The sequence below is a fragment of the Microcebus murinus genome, chromosome 1 (assembly GCF_040939455.1).
Source record: "Microcebus murinus isolate Inina chromosome 1, M.murinus_Inina_mat1.0, whole genome shotgun sequence".
Taxonomy (NCBI): Eukaryota; Metazoa; Chordata; class Mammalia; order Primates; family Cheirogaleidae; genus Microcebus; species Microcebus murinus.
The window spans coordinates 66,897,241-66,914,184 of NC_134104.1; the positions used below are offsets into that span (position 1 = coordinate 66,897,241).

Sequence of the window (16,944 nt, forward strand, 5' to 3'; positions counted from 1 at the left end):
CATGGATACAACAGTAAACCATAGAGCTTTACCCCAGCCCTCCCAGAACTTAAGCATTTTCTCTATTCATATTGGACTAAAAACTTGCTAAATGTGCCAGGGGAAGTGGAAGTGAGGATTTACTTAAGCAGGTATGTGTTAACACTTTTTTTTTTAAGTGCCCTTCTGGCATACACTGGTTTGAGCCATCACCAAAAGCCCTCTATCTTTCCAAAATCCTATACAGGGTATGAACTACCTTAATTTCTTTTTAAGTAACTACTGATGAAAATTAATTCCATCTCTCTGCTCTTAGTCTCTTATTCCAGCTTCCATTTTGGGTTTCAGTCACTGAGGGACACCACCAATTCGCTGCCTGCTCAGGCTCAAAGGACTTGGTTTGAAATCATTGGCAAGGGACTGGTTCTGCCTCATCTAATCCCTGTGGCCCCTTGATATCCCTGAGGAGTACATCCTGAAACCCTCACAACCCCAGATGTATTGATAAGGCAATGTCTCAACAGTCCTTGGTTTTCGAGTTTTCTAACCCTCTCTCCATTCCCTACATTAACCAACATCTCAACTCTCAGTCAAGTTTCACCTCTCACTTTAAAGCCATTTCCCATAAAGAGACCAAGTCTGCTCCCTTCCTGAGAGGCACCAACGTGTCCATGCTGGAGAGCAGAGGACAGCCAGGCTGGCCTGACTGCAGGTGCTAAGTGGCTGGCAGAGCCCCTGGCCAGCTCCAAGCCCTGTCCCAACCCCATCTTGCCACGCACAGCTGTGTCATGGACTTTCAAAGTCCCTCTTGAATACAGAAAACCATGACTATTGACTCCAGGGATGATTAGAGTTTCCTCTGTGGGACTCCCCACTTTTTACAAGGATGCTTTTGGGGGCATTTTTCCTACTTAGTTTGCCCTTATTTTGCTAGTTAGGAAGCCCTAGGGCTCCTAAGGAATGGGTCTTTTTAATCTGCAATAAACATCTATTTTTCGGACAGTATACAAGTTTATTTTGAAACGCTTATTTGATCTATTTAATTTCATCCCTACTAATACTGCTCTTGACACAATTCCTTTCTCTGTAACTGAATAATATTGGGACAGACTATTTTGGCTTCTCCTATTCATTTAAACATGTTGGATCTGTGGGGGGAAAATGTGCTCCTAAAATAAATGTCGCTATCTGTAAGGGTGTGCCCGTAATGAGTGCGGAGGGGAGCTGAAATTTAATTAGCACCTACTATGTGCCAGCTATTGTGCTTTCATAGATGACCTCAGAGCCATTGCAACATACAAGGTTTTTAAGACAGCCTGACATTTCTGAAAGCTAGGACAAAGTTCCCCCAGGGTAGGGATAAGAAGTAAAAAGACACTTGGTAGAGAAACTGTGAGTTGAGGAGCCAGATAATTAGAAATAGATCAGAGAAGTTGCAGGAAACCAGAAAGAAACAGACTCACTGAGCAGCTGCAGATCAGTAGAGAGGAGCTCACTGTCCTCGCAGAGAGTAGAGGAGAGAAAGAGAGCAGCCACCGAGGAGCTTCCGTGACGACAGCAAGGGGGTCTGTCGGAGAAAGGCCCCATGGCAGTGTCCAGAGGCGATACGCAGGGCACATGGATGGACGGCAGAGGCCCAGGAAAGCTCAGAGACGGGCTGGCCATTGCTAAGACATGAAGCCATTGCTAAGACACGAAGAAGAACTGAGGCCATCGCTAAGACACAAAGCTGAGACAAACGCATTATTAAAGCACGTCAGCGTGGGATGTTGCGCCAGCGACCAGGTACAGAGACTCTGCACTTGCACATCCCCACCTCCCACGCTCCAGGTGCTGCAGTAGAAACATCTGTGGCCCAGCTCACCGTCCCAGCATGGTGCTTGCGACTGCAGGGAGTCAGTCCCAGGGAGGGACACCAGAGAGCAGCAAGGCAGAAAAGCTTTGTGAGGAAATCCTGCGTGGTCCCCTTTGGGAATCAGCAGAACACTAAGGTGCTGCTATTTTAAAGCTGTTGTGCTTGGTTCATCTACTTACTCCCCAGCTTGTTGGTCACTGAGAACCAAGAGCAGCAGCTTTTCCTTCTTTATAGCCCTAACAATTGCCTACTCCAGGAGACGGTCTCTTGTCCTCTCCAAAAACTAAATTTCCAGCTTTCACCCCAGTGTGTGGACAATCACACTCCCACATACTACTGCGGGGCCTGGTGTAGCAGGTGCCCCCAGTTGGCTAAGTGCTTGCCTACCTGTGTCACTGTCTGGGACAGGTAGCATTCCAAAGAAGTATCCCCTCTGTTCATGTGTCTATTTTAGGTGTGGAATTTCCACCCACAAAGGCTCTACTGTGCTGTCTCTGGGGATGTTTTTCCCGTATCATTGTGGCCTTCCTTGAACAGGAGCTGCTTCCCCCTGCCCCCCACCCCACACCTTTTCCCTGTAAAGCAGGGGAAGGAGAGGAGAGAGGTGCCCCAGCCCCGGGATGATTTGCCCCAATCCATGGAGATCAGAGTCTCTAAAGGTTGAAAAGATCTGTGAAGGAAACCGGCAGACAGGAACCAGCTTCAGAAGCAGGCAGAGCTGGCGGCCAGGGGCAAGTTGCAGACGAGCAGCAAGCAGTCCCCACGGCTCCCTGAGGCCCTCCACTCCTTTAATGCAGCCAAGCCTTTCATCCCACACCTAGAGAAAAGGCCCTTGGGAGATGAAAGTCCAGACAGAAGCATGTGTGTAGATATAAATTAAGGGACATAGATTCCTTCCCTGAGAGTAAACCTTGCTCTTGGGGGTCTGAGATCTTGGGTGCTGGAAGGTGAGTATCAGCTCTGTCACTACCAGAACTACACCCCCTTTTCAAACTGGCTTTCACACCAAGGTTAAGACCCCTGAAAACACATATCGCCTTTGCATGAATGTCTTCATGCCTTAAAAAGAAACCCGTGCTAATGTGAAAACCCAGCCCAAATGTATCTCTCAAAATTCAATTCAGAGTTTCCTACACTGGGTTGCCCTAGGCACTGACCCTCTATGAAGATCACAAAGCTTCCCAGCAAGAGAAAACGGAACCAACTCCTAAAACGTAAACAGCAATACTCAGGAGGGTGCAGTAAGAAAAACTCCCTAAGCAACTACATATCTCTGGAAAATGATGAGAATCTCAGGGTCCACCTTTTCCCCAGTAACTTAAGGGAAGGTAGGGGTTTTGGGGAATTTCCAGAAAAAAAAATCGGGAAATCTTATTCATGTGGGTTCTACTGATGCCAAATAAATGTCCTTGATGTCACGGGACCTCCAGTCTGCTGACAGAGGCTGCGGAACGCAAGGAATTCACTAATCTCCTGGCAGGGTGCGGACTCTAGAAACAAAGATGCTGTAGCCAAATCAACTTGGAGTTGCTGAGATTCTCAGGAAAGCCAGAGGGGTCAGGTCCCCAGGGACAAGGCGGGCCACCTGCCCCGCCTCCCTCTCCCTGGGCCTGCCTGCCCACTTCTATGTCGGCCAGCTGCCTCCTTCTTCTCGTTGCTTCTGAGCAGCACAGCCTGCTTGTGGGGGAAGGTGAAGCCATTGGCAAAAAACGAAGGCTTGTTTAGCTGGGAATCTGGGGTGACCAGATTCTTCTGTTTCTGTCCTGATTTCTGACATGAAGAGATGCCACCTGCATTGACGTGCCTCTCTGGGTATTGTCACAGGTTTTTAGGGATCCCTAAGCTGACCTTTCGATCTTAGGCCCCCCACCCGCACCCCTGCCACTCAGTCTGGGACTCAAAACTGTATGGGTTCCAGACAGGACTGCGAGGGGAAGGCGGCCATTTGCAGATGGGCATAAATCAATGACCCCGGCAGACTGAGTCCTTTAGATGGTGCAGGACTCGCTTACCTTTTCGGCTATCAGGAAGTCGTAACGAAGGGCCTCGCGGGTGCAGATGGCGCCAAGCAGGAAGACGAAGACAATGTACAAAAACCACCTGCAAAACCCAAGAGCAGGGCGGAGCTGCCCCCACCCCGCCTCCCCCAAGCCCGTCCCAGCCCCGCCCTCTCCCCCTTGGGTTCCCTCTGGGAACCGCCTCAAAACTAAAGAGAAAGGCCAATCTTGAAGCCTCCCTACAGCTGGCGTGGGAGCCAGCTTTTTTGTGCTATTTCTCCGCTAGCATATTTCTTAAAAAAAAAAAAAAAGTATTGTTTTGTCTCTTTCGTATATTAAAGAAAAAAACACACAAAGGGTGTTGGGCCTGAGGAAGTGGGAGGCCCAGCTGCGCCAGGCAGCCAGGATGCGGCCAGGGTGGCTGGGCAGCCCCTCGCCTGTCCTCTCCCACACAAGGACGAGCCGGCGGGCCCCAGGCCTCCTGCTCCTGCTCGTCTTTGGATCACAGGTAATAGAGAGAGAGCCAAGGCCTCCTGCTCCTGCTCGTCTTTGGATCACAGGTAATAGAGAGAGAGCCAAGGCCTCCTGCTCCTGCTCGTCTTTGGATCACAGGTAATAGAGAGAGAGCCAAGGCCCAAGATCCCTGCAACCCTGACCAAGTCACAAGATCCCTGCCATCTCCTCATTCCCACCTGGGCATGAGCAGATGGGCCAGAGGTTCCTCCAAGGAGCTGCCAGCTGTGGCCAGAAACAAGATGGGGTTCTCATACAGAACCCTCTTTTCTTTCCTTCCCAACATGCAACTCTATCTCTGTTGTCTTCATTTTCTTCCCAAAGCTATCGCCTTATTTTGCACAAAATACCCTGGTGCCACTTGTCTGTCTGGTAGCAACGGTGCCATTGCATTAAGATAAGAGCAAATTCAGTGTTTGTGAATCAGATACATTAGTAGTTTTTAAATATCACAGAATAATACAGGCACTCTTAACTGTTCAAGTCATTGTCATGCCTATGATCTCATTGCCTCTTCACACCAACCCAATAAAGGGCAGACAGACTTCTTCCCACAGTAACAAGAGAAAAACAGAAGATCCTAAAAGGTCAGAGGTGGACCCGCGGCTGCCTAACCTGCCAGCGTGGGCAGGACAGTGTCAACCAAAACCCAGCTGGCGGATGGCCGTGGGGAAGGCTAGTGGGGAAGGAGAGCTGGTCTCTGAGCTTCACTGTGTGCCACAACACACAGCACCTCCTCCCCCATCTGGGAAGCATACATACTGCCATTATCCCCACGTTACAGGACAGGAAACAGAGGCTCACAGAGTTGAATAAATTGTCCAAAGTGACACAGCCACTTGGCAGCAAAGCTGGGATGCAAACCTTCCTCCCTCCGACTGCAAAACTCTTCACCTTTATGCTCCCTCCAGTGATCCTGGAAACTCAATGGTTAAAAAAAACCCCAAGTTCAAGATGGGGGCGGAGGAGGAAAGGGGCGAGAGGCTGAAGAAGAAGGGAAGAAAGGGTTCGATCTGTGATCTGCGACAATGACACTCCTCCCGGGCAGCATTCCCAGGCCGGGCTATGAAAGGGCAATGTCTGAACCCACCAGACGTGGATTTTCCAGCCCACCGAGTGTTAAAGGGAGAATCAGAATATGAAATAGGTCGGTCACAGTCGGGGCACTCTTAGAACAAAAGAGGCAATCCCCTCCTGCCTGCGTTTTTTCTCTCCCACTCTCCGGCTCAGGCTGATTGCCACGAGGGAACTTACGAGATGCCAACAGCTGCTAGGGAGCCCAGGGGGATGCTGGCGGCGGGCTCCCTGAGGTCGCCCCCCATGTTGAAGCCAGCCATGACTCCTGAAAGACACCAGACAGGGTTTGGGGTGACACAGTGTACTTACCGCACAGATCACATCCCCCAGGGCTGCCCCTTCCCCTGCTTGGGCCCTCTCCTGGAAGCCATTCTACATCAAGCCCTCCCATCTGCAGCTCTGCTAACAAGCTGCTTTTCAGTCTCCCCTGGCAACTGGGGAGGCATCCCTGTGGCCCTGAAAGGGAGCTTTGTGGGTCGGGTGATGCTCAGGAAGAAACCCCTTCCAGTTCCTGAAGCATCTTACAGCCCGGTGCAAAGTAACCGGGATGAGGATGGCATCTTGCAAGCCACACCAAGGTCCTGACGCTGCACGCTGGGCCCTGCCTTCCCAGCTGGGCCATACCCTGGAGGGGCTCCGCAGATTGCCTTGCCACTGCTGCCTACTGAGTCCACCTGGGCTTCCAGTGTCCTTTGGGTCAGGTGCCAACCTCAAGGCTCCTGAGCTGCCAAAAGGCTCTCATCAAACTCCAAAAAACAATCCTGATGCTACCAACATTGAGTCACAAGCTACTTTTCATCCTCACCTCTATTCCTCAAGAACATTAATGAAAATAAATCAATCCATGATAATGAGGAACCAACCAGTGCTGGATGCTGAGGAGAAAAATATTGCCTCTTCCCGTACATACGAATGAATGAAGGTAGCAAGATAATGTGTTCTGGACATCAAACGAGGGTCCTGCCCACACTGAGGGTCTAACAACTCAAGGGATGGACTGATCTGGCTTCACAAAGGGGGTGCCTCTAGAATACAGCCTTGAAAAGAGGGACTTGAATGGGCTGAGGGACAGGAATGGGTCTATAACACCATCATTGAGGAACATTTTCAACCTATCAGTGTCTGTGTTAAGAGCTTTACATGCATTTTTTTATCTTGTTTAATTCTCACAACCACCATATCAGAAAAGTAGAATTATTTCCCCATTTTATAGAAAAGTGCTCAAAGAGGTTAATTAAAACAGCCTAAGGTCACACAATAAGTGGCAAAGCTAGGATTCAACCCTGGTTGTTATGACTCTGAAAATTATGCTTTTAATGCCTGTAATGCTTCGGGGAATCCAAGTGAAGTGGAGTGAAGTGAAAGTTTGGGGCCAGGAAGTTACCGTGGAGCTATCTCAAAGAGAACTCTGACTGTTGGACCAAGAATGGGGCCTGCAGATACTTTAACCCAGCAATTCCACTATTAGAATTTTACCCAAAGTAAATACAAGGATTTTACCCAAGGATACAAGTGAAGATTTAGCCCAAATTTTTTTTTTTTTGAGACAGAGTCTCACTTTGTTGCCCACGCTAGAGTGAGTGCCGTGGCGTCAGCCTCGCTCACAGCAACCTCAAACTCCTGGGCTTAAGCAATCCTCCTGCCTCAGCCTCTCAAGTAGCTGGGGCTACAGGCATGTGCCACCATGCCCGGCTAATTTTTTCTATATATATTAGTTTGCCAATTAATTTCTTTCTATTTATAGTAGAGACATGGTCTCACTCTTACTCAGGCTCCTAAGCAATTCTGAACTCCTGACCTCGAGCAATCCGCCCGCCTTGGCCTCCCAGAGTGCTAGGATTACAGGCGTGGCCCGGCCCCAAAATCTTTATAAATGCTTGTGTATAGTAGTAAAAATTATAAACACCCTAATGTCTAAAAATAAGGGATTGGCTAAATAAGTGATGATATATCTTTCAATACATACAAAGTCTCAGAATATTGTCAGGGATATGTTGTGACATAGAAAGACATTTAAAAGCTATTGTTTAGTTTTAAGAGACATATTAGAAAACAGGACAGATGGTATGATCCCATTGTTAAAAAAAAGATAGATGCATAGAAAAAGGAACTAGAACATGTTTTAAAACAGTAACAGTGTTATTTCTGGGTGATAGAAGAACAGATTGTTTTTTATTTGATTATTTATATTTTCTCAATTTGTACAATGATCATTTTGAAACGTGGGAAAACTAGTTTTTAAACAGTTTTTTGTTTAAAATGGCATGTTAGGCAATTTTCTTTCCTCTCATTCCCTTTCTCCCCAAGATCGTGTTAAAAGGGTAGTAAAGGGGGAAAACGAATAAATGACTATATGCAAAGAAAATTGGAGAGGGAGCTCTGAGTAGAGGAAAGGTTTCCATAAATGTCTGGAATATAGAAAATGGAGAAAATGATATGGAGTGGAAGAGAAGGAAAGAAAGCTTTGGGATGCTTCTCTAGGGGATCTGAACACCCTGCCTGGGGAGCCCAGGGCTGTTAGTGTGATGTCTGCACCCCAAATGAAGCCTGTTCGAGAATCAGCTGCACTCACCACGCTTCCCATCAAGGAAGGGTCCCAGCAGGGAAACAGACTGAAATACACTACATCAGGGGAACCCACGCCAGCCACCAAGGCTCACCAGATGTGTGATAAAAACCAGCAACAAATAAACAAACACGTGAGTAAATAGAAATGGAACAACCTGGGCTAGAAGAAACATAAACTGAGATACAGAAGAGAATTTTGAAGAAAGCACTAATTAATAGCTCCAGACACACCCAAGAAGAATATTCTACCTAGAAAATAAGATGCAGTGAAAAAAAAAATTCCAAGAATAAGAAAGAACTTTTGGAAATTAAAAATCTAATCACTAAAATTAAAAATGCAATAGATCTGAAATGTAAAGGTAAGTAAATATCCCAGTATTTAGAACAGTAAAATTAAAAGGTAGAAAATTTGAATGAAATAGAGGAGAAATATTGGAGTTATAACAACCTATAAGCTTTAATTAGTTTAATTTAAAAAATTTGAAAGGAGATTCAGGCAACTCCTTTTGAGCTGCTCATTAAATTTGTTAGGTAGGTAAGGAAAATAGTAGCAAATATTTATATACCAGTTAATAAATTTTAAGTTAATTCTATATTTATTATGTTTCTTGTCATCATAAAGGTGTTTCTAAGTGTTTGCTAAGAAGAGCAAAGAATTTCTAAATAATATGGAATAGTTTATCTTCATAGTTACAAAGACTGTTATTTGTAGCCTGAAGAGAAAAATATTTTTAATAGGTGAGTGTGTGTCAGAGATAGAAACTGTTTGTTTGCTTAAAATCGTAAACTACAGTATTCATAGGATTTTTCGCACTCACCTGCTAATAATCAACTTGCTATAGCTTTCCTGATAATGCTCTAAAAACTCAAATAGGAAAGGATTATGTAGATTCCCTTAAAATATGGACAAGAGCTAAAGCATTCCTTATAAAAATAAAGATATACATAAAATGGATGTATCTCTAAAACATTAATCTTAAAACATAACACAGAATCTCAATTTCCCACACCAACAGTAAGGAGTGAAGGGATGTAGTGTAGAGTTGATAAAATAACAGATATTTAAGTACATTCTTTAAAGTTATCAAGGTAATCATCAAAATAACTAAAAATAAAAATGTAACTGTCAAAAAATTGGGAAGAGGTTGGGGAGCACTAAGTCAGCTACACTCTATTTCCTAGCATGGAGCAGGTAGGTAATGTCTGACTTTGATTGATCCAATTATAGGTACAGTATATTGCTTGGTGACACACAGTTAGCTCCCAAAATACTAAAAATGATTAAAAGTGGTTGCTACTGTGGAGGGATATTTGGGGTAGTGAAGGGTGGAGCAGAAGACTATTGCTTCATATTTCAAACTCCTCTGCACTGTTTTATTTATTTATTTATTTATTTATTTATTTATTTATTTATTTATTTATATATTTTTGAGACAGTCTTACTCTGTTGACCGGGCTAGAGTGCCATGGGGTCAGCCTTGCTCACAACCAACCTTAAACTCCTGGGCTCAAGCAATCCTCCTGCCTCAGCCTCCCGAGTAGCTGGGACTACAGGTGCATGCCACCATACCCAGCTAATTTTTTTCTATTTTTAGTAGAGATGGGGTCTCGCTCTTGCTCAGGCTGGTCTCAAACTCCTGACCTCAAGCAATCCACCCGCCTCGACCTCCCAGAGTGTGTTTTATTTTTTGATCATGTACAGGTCTTACCTGGATCAAAAATAGGAATGTCCAGGGCCTGCCTTACCCTCCCCAGTGCCCCTGGGACCAGGCCCTATTGCTGAGGGTCTGCTCAGGGGCTGGGCACCTCTGCCTGCTGCCAGAACAATCTGATGCCGAGGGCATCCCTGGCTGTGTCTTCATGTTTATCAGACTCCAGCTCCATCCACTAACACCACCCCTTCCTGACCTCCCTAATTCTGACCCTCTGCCAAGGTTCCCACCTGTCACCAGGCTTCCTGGGTGCTGAGCCTCATCTGCCGGGACGCATGCCTCCCAGCCTCTGCAAGGGCCTCAGTTTGCCCCCCAGCCCTTGGCAGTGGCGTGCCCATTCATTCAGCTCTGGGAGATTACATACTGCTCTTTATTCCTCGCCATTTTAGTACCTCCTATAGTTTGTCTTGTCGTTTGTATGCCTTCCTTCAGATCACTTACAAAACTTGATACATGGAGACTCTTAAAAACCCCCCGGCTATATATGCTTCTATGGAGGAAAGTGACAGATTCATCCTAATTGCGTCCCATTTCCAGACACATTCTATATGCACAGAAATGTCCTTTCCTCTCCAACATTCTTTGCACAGGTCCTGTGTACCTGTGCCCACTGGCCTGGGCTGCAGTACACTGAGATCCTGCTCAGTGGGAGGAGAAAGGACTGATCCCAACACGGGCCACGCTCAGGAACGAGCCAGACCCAGACCTGGCCATTCAGGGACAGAGTGGAGAAGCCAGAAGGTACAGTCAGCGTCATGGACAGAGGGCCAGAGACAGGAGGAGATGGAGGCAACCTGTACTCCGGACAGGAAGCCTAGTGGGTGACTCCTGTGGGCAGTGTGGGTGACTGCGGTTCCGATGGCAAAGCGCACACTTGCCACATGGGCTTGGACATTGTGACTGTCACTTCCAGAGTTTTACCCTCATGTTACCACAAGATTCTTAGGTAGATGTTCCCTAGTTCTGGTGAATTATAAACGTCTTGCTTGATGTCTAGAAAAATCATTTTGATTCATTATAGTTTCACCCATCCTTGTCAAGTGTTATAGATATTCCCTAGTTTGCTTTCTTTCTCCTTTTAGTGCAATTTTAAAATATTATCATTAATGCTAGAGTTAAATTTAGGGTTGGTACAGTAGAACAAATATCATTTCCTGGGGCATTAGTGTTCAGATGTTTTACAAATAATTACATTTAAAAAAAAGTTTCACACTTGAGAAAAGGTTGGGAAAATCTTAATTATAAAGGTCTTTACTGCTGGACTTCCCAGTACCTGCAATGTGCCAATATTTACTGTCCATCTCTATGAAGAGAAATACAGCAGCATACAGTGTTTCCCAAAACTTTTTGAAAATTGAACACTTCTTTTTTTAAAAAAAGAAACACTTTGTTCATTATTAGAGTTCTAGACAGCACAGTTTGGGAAACACTAAGTATCCATTTTGTAATTACCATTCAGTCTTTGCACATTTCTTGGTAGGCTTCCAACAATCGTTTACAATAGCCATTTAGAATCAGCGATTCTTAAAGCTGGAAGGTGTCCTAGAGGTCATCTACTGCAACTTTTATTTTACAGATGAGGAAGCTGAGACCTACAGAGGGAAAGCAGTTTTGTTCAAGTTTTCAAGCTAATTGCTAGCAGAGCCAGCGCTAATCCTCAAGTTTCCTGATTCCAAGTAAGGGCTCTTTCCACTACATCATACAGCTTCTTCCTCTTCATTTCATTCTAACACCCATGCTTTTCTCAGATTTCTCTTTCTAAAGCAGAGTAATTGCATGACTAATTTGGGGTTACATCCCCCACAAGAAGGCCAAACTTATCAGTTATAACTGGCACCACGAGCGGTTTACACATGGGTACTTGCATCATCAGTTCCACATCACTAGTCTGTGCCTAGCTGATGGCATTTCCCCTCCTTGTGGCTTTAAACTGCCAGTTCCAGGAAGCAGTTAACCACCTTACCCAAAAGCATATTTTCTCCCGGTATCAGGATGATGATCTGGTCTGCACACTGTTACCAAGTGACTTAGGTAAACAGCTTCCTTAATATGGTGAAAACCTCCTGGCTTGGTCTTCCGTCCCAGTCCTAATGCCGTCAGGCATATGTTTATCGTCTCAGCTTTAATATGTGAGTATAATGGTAGGGCCGCCCTCGACCAGCTCAGGTTTAGGAAGCTGCACCTCCTGCGCCATCCTTAGCCTCCTGGACATTGGCATTATATCTACAGATGGCACCAGGTAAACAGGGGGCTTGGGGTTAGCACCGTGGTTCCAAAGTCTGGTCTGACAACAGACATGAACTCCAGGAAAGGAACCAATCCCTTATAGGTCTCGGAAATGCATCCTTAGCAGGCTGGGCAACACTGCCAGACCCTGTGAGCCACTGTACTCCAGCCTGGGCAACAGAGTGAGACCCTGTCTCAAAAAGTTAACAAAAAAAAAAAAAAAGTCCTTGGATAAAGTAACCAGTACAAATTCAAGTGACCACTTACCATCATCTGCAAGACAGCAGGCCATCTCCTTTCTCTGTGTGCCCCCTGAATCAACACGGCACACACAGATACAGGTCTTTACTTATTGCCAGTGGTCACAAACCTACTTCCCACCCCAATTTTCTCCTTGGTTCCTGAAAATGAGGATTAGTAAGAAAGAAAGCCTGACAGTTTTTCTAGGTTGTTCTGGTTCATGTCATTTCATTAAAGGACTAGTTACTCTTTCTCAAGGAACTTCCAAGCTTCCTCCTGGGGGACTTTTCAATCCAAATCTGTGTCCTTAGAAAGTCTTTTCTTTTTCCATTTATACCTTAATTGTTTCTCTGCTGCTTGTTTTCTTTTTTAAGTTCATAAATTTATGTTTTTCTCTTTTATTAAGGTAGACTACGCATGCACTAAAGTGCCTGAGTCTCATTTGCTGCCCTTCTTTTGGTTGAAAAAAGCTGAATCTATTACTGTTCGAAGGCAGTGTGGCTTTGAGCCTTGGTTTTCTCATCCACAAATGGGGATGATACTATTTACTTTGCAGGGCTACGGTGGAGTCAGAATAAACATTTATAAGGCACCCAGCATAGTGCCAAATAAGTGCCTACCCAGGAAAGATGGACTCCACCCCTCACTCAGAAATCCCTTGGGTTCCTAAAGACTAGTCTGCTTTTCCTGACCTTCCTCCCGGTTTCCAGACCCCTTCCCACACCTGGCTTATTGGTTTGTTTGTCTAACTGTTCCTACAGAAATCTTTCATCTCCTCTTGGAGGCAGAACTTGTGTATCCCCTAACCTCTCAATGTTTTGGAGATTCTGCTGGGACAGACAGTGTCAAATAATAGGACTTTCATGAGGGGAGCAATGGGGTTCACCACTTACTGTCTGGGTGCTGTTGCTAAAATAATCTTTCTGTGTCATTGTTTCTTCCTCTGCAAAATGGGCAAATAATAAAACCCGTGGAAGGACTCGGGTTCTACCGGGGCTGGAAATTTTTTACAAGCACAAAATTATGAATATGAAATTAGGAATAGGGCTTCGGAAGGAGCTCATGAAGGTGAGGGACCTTGAAGCCTAGGGCTGCACTAGCTCCATGGCATGTGTCTGAAGGAACCAGTGAGGCTGCGGAGACGTTTCAATGAAAGATTATATGTAAAGTACTCTCAGCACAGTGCTGGACACAACAGGCTATTATAATGATAATAATGATTACAGATGTTATAATAATTTTGATAAAATTTTAAATTCTATAAATAAAGTTACAAAAATAAATTGTGAATAATAATGATAAAGCTTCCTTCTTCTCTCCTGTTCCTGCTCACAAGTCCATCAGAATGAAGTGGGCAGTCCCGTCCTCAGGCTGTCCTTACTTGAGGCCACTATTCCTTAAGCCTAGGGACCCCATTCTGGTCTGAGACGTCCTTGTCCACTCACCCACAAGACACATAACTTCTGAGGAGATCCAGGGGATGGCTTGGGAGGGGAAGAAGGGGGGAGGTGGGCAGAGGGACCTCAGTGACCTCAGGACATCCTGATCCGGGCAACCGGGGCTGAGGAGCCAGGAGATAGCCAGCCAGTTCGAGGGGCCCAGCAAACTCCCACAGCTTCCCAAGGTCAAAGGGCATCACAGAAATAGCAGGGCCCCAGACAAGGAAGGTGACTGTGGACATTCTGGTAAAGGCTGTTGGTTTCCCACCACATTTTTATGCTGGGTGTGGTCAACCACAAGCCCAAATGGTGACTATGGCCAAAGAGGCCCTTATCCCTTCCAGTAAGAGTTTGGAATCTGAGGACAAGGGTCATATGACTTCATAGGACTGACATTATTCTCAGTGAATTTCCATTTCCTAGTTCTCCATGAACTGTGCTCCTGGGTTCCTAGAGTGGCTGCACTTGTGTGTGCGCGTGCGTGTGTGTGTGGGTGTGTGCATGTGTACGTGTGTGTGTGTGCAAACCCTGTAAGGAGAGGTGTTTCTCAGGGAAAGTTTGGTGGTGTAGGTTGGAGAAGGGAAGTGCTTTAAGAAACAAGGCAAGTGCAGAATCTACTCCAAGGCCCCCCCCATACCCTGCAGCCACCACCACAGGGTGTGGTAGAGGGGTGTGGTAGGGGGCAGGAGGACCGCTTCCTAAATCCAGAGCCACCACCGAAATCAAATCTCCAGCTGCTCTTCCCAGGAAGCCGCCTGGCCTGGGGATAAAATATCTGAAGTAACTTAAATAATATATCTCTGACGAGAGGTTGGAGGGCTGGGGGACAAAAGTGTTTGTTCTTCAGAACTCTCCCCTCGCCACAGCCTGGAGGTTCTCTTGTTCCAGAAGAGGATGGCGTTGGAGGGAGCTCCAGCCATGACTCACTCAGAGCTAATCCTTGGCAAATCCATCGCCATGGAAACTGCCAATCATCCATGCTTTTCATAGCTTAACCGAACATCTGCCAGGAGAGAGCAAGTAGCACTAATCATTCATCCTGCCTACCGTGTTTACACTTGGCCCCAGTAAACAGAGAGAGAACCAGAGAGAGAACCGGGGGAGGGCGACCTTCACAGTGGGATGACGGCCCAACTCTGGGTGACCTTCATCAGCTCTGTGTCCCTCCTTCCCCACTTGGTAAATAAAGGATTAGGTCAGTCATTCTTAACCTTGGTTGGCCCAGGGTGAGTGGGAGGAACAGGAAAGCACGTTCCAAGAGGGGTGGGGTACAGAAGCCTGTGTAGTTACAGTCTACTCAATATCAGAATTTTATATTTGGAATATTACAAAATATTAATAATATGCTCTTAATTTAAACTACAGAAAATAAATCTTGACTAATATTTTTAGGTAGCTCTATCTTTCTCAAAGGAAGGACAAAGACATCCTCCCAATCCAATGTAGATTTCCCAGTGTCTGTGGGATTTTTAGTATGATTTTATCAAAAAGGAATACAGGCTGGGCGCCGGTGGCTCACACCTGTAATCCTAGCACTCTTGGAGGCCAGGCGGGCGGATTGCTTGAGGTCAGGAGTTCGAGACCAGTCTAAGCAAGAGCGAGACCCTGTCTCTACTATAAATAGAAAGAAATTAATTGGCCGACTAATATATATAGAAAAAATTAGCCGGGCATGGTGGCGCATGCCTGTAGTCCCAGCTACTTGGGAGGCTGAGGCAGAAGGACTGCTTGAGCCCAGGAGTTTGAGGTTGCTGTGAGCTAGGCTGACGCCACAGCACTCACTCTAGCCTGGGCAACAAAGCAAGACTCTGTCTCAAAAAAAAAAAAAAAAAAAAAAAAGGAATACAGATTAAAAAGACAAAAAGCTGAGAGGTGCTGAACTAGCTAATGTCAAATATTGATCCAGCTCACACTGTGGGCTACTGGTTGGCATCTTCAAGCCTCAGGCCACAGTGAATTCCTGTCTGGAGGGAGAAGAACCAGAGGGGGAGGCTCACCGCCTCGTGCCCCCAAGCAGGCCAGGCCTGCCCCCTCTCGGGGCCCAGAGAGGCACAGGAGGAAAGCCACGGGGGCAGCATGGAGAGGGGACCTCAGGCTATGCTACTGAGATGATGTCCTGTGTGCCTGAGGACACCTGGGACAACTGCCTGTGGAGTCCCACCAGCCAAGGGTGCCCATAGCCCCCTGCTCAGGTGTAACCGCTAACCTGGCACCTCAGCCCGAGGGGTCTCGCTCAGTGGGGACTTGCTGCCAGGCTCCAGGGAACACTCAGACGGAAAGCCCCTTGAACATGTGTTCAATTTGGGTGTGGGTGAGGGGAGGGAGAGGGGATGGAAAATATTTTCAGATGTCAACTTTTTTTTATTCCCTTTATATTTTCCCCTTTCCTTTTCTGTCCATTCAAGAGGAAACTGACCTATATTTTATTGCCTTGGGGGAGATATGTGGCAGAGGAAGCAGACTGATCTGCACACTGTCTTGGCTTCTGTTTCTCAAAAGCCGAGGAGGTTAGGCAATTTGGGAGGATCAGGGAAATAGAACAGCAGCAGAGTGGGGAAAGCAGGGGGGATAAGAACAGAAACTACCACACAGTTTGTGGGGCCCTGCACAAATAAAAATACAGGGTCCCTTGTGCAAAAGGATTTTAGCAACAGCAGAGCATTAGAACCAGACTGGGGCTCTTCTCAGCACGGGGCCCAGGGTAAATGCATGGGTCACACTCCTGGGAAGCTGGTCCTAGATAGGCGTGTCCCCATATTTAAACAGAAGATTGGCCCTGGAGTTGAGGGTGGTGAGGGAATGGCTGCCCACAGGTTATGAAGCAATGGGGACCTGAGACCCACCTGGGCCCTGGGGGTGCTGGTGGGGATCCAGTAAGACCCCGAGAAGGAAGGTCTGGGAGGTACACAGGCCCGAAGCATAGGGTTCCCAAGCTCAGCGGACCTCTGGTCCCCTAAAGTGGCTCCAAGGCAGCACAAACCTAAAGGGTCCTGTAGACAGGACACTGATGAGGAATTGCCAGAGCCCTAACTTGGTGCCATGTAAGCCCCTGAGGCCCTGGGACTAGTGCCCAGTGTGGCGGGACCAGGTGGGGGCACCCTGAATGATTTATATTAGTTTTGAGTCATCCTGGCAGAATGAAGGCTTAGAGTCAGAGATTGATGCTCCTTTCATTTTATAAAAATGAGGGAGGTGGGCTATGTCTGGCAAAGCTGGATGTGTGGGCCAAGATTCCACCTGCCACGACTGAGCCCCAGTTCCGGCACATTGCCATGGCCAGGCCTCACAGCAGGTCAGGCAGGAAGAGGCTGCAGTGATCCCAGTGAGAGATGAAGCTC

General features: G+C 46.6%; 1 protein-coding gene across 1 annotated transcript in view; it reads right to left on the reverse strand.

Annotated features, from left to right (window-relative positions):
• Nucleotides 1-16,944, reverse strand: part of SLC12A8 (solute carrier family 12 member 8) — a 124,520-nt gene that overhangs the window by 36,318 nt on the left and 71,258 nt on the right. The window contains exons 6-7 of the mRNA XM_012780430.3: nucleotides 5,599-5,686; nucleotides 3,847-3,934 (exon numbers count right to left, since the gene is read on the reverse strand). Of these exons, the coding sequence (XP_012635884.2) occupies nucleotides 3,847-3,934; nucleotides 5,599-5,686 (176 nt within the window). The remainder of the gene's footprint in view (nucleotides 1-3,846; nucleotides 3,935-5,598; nucleotides 5,687-16,944) is intronic.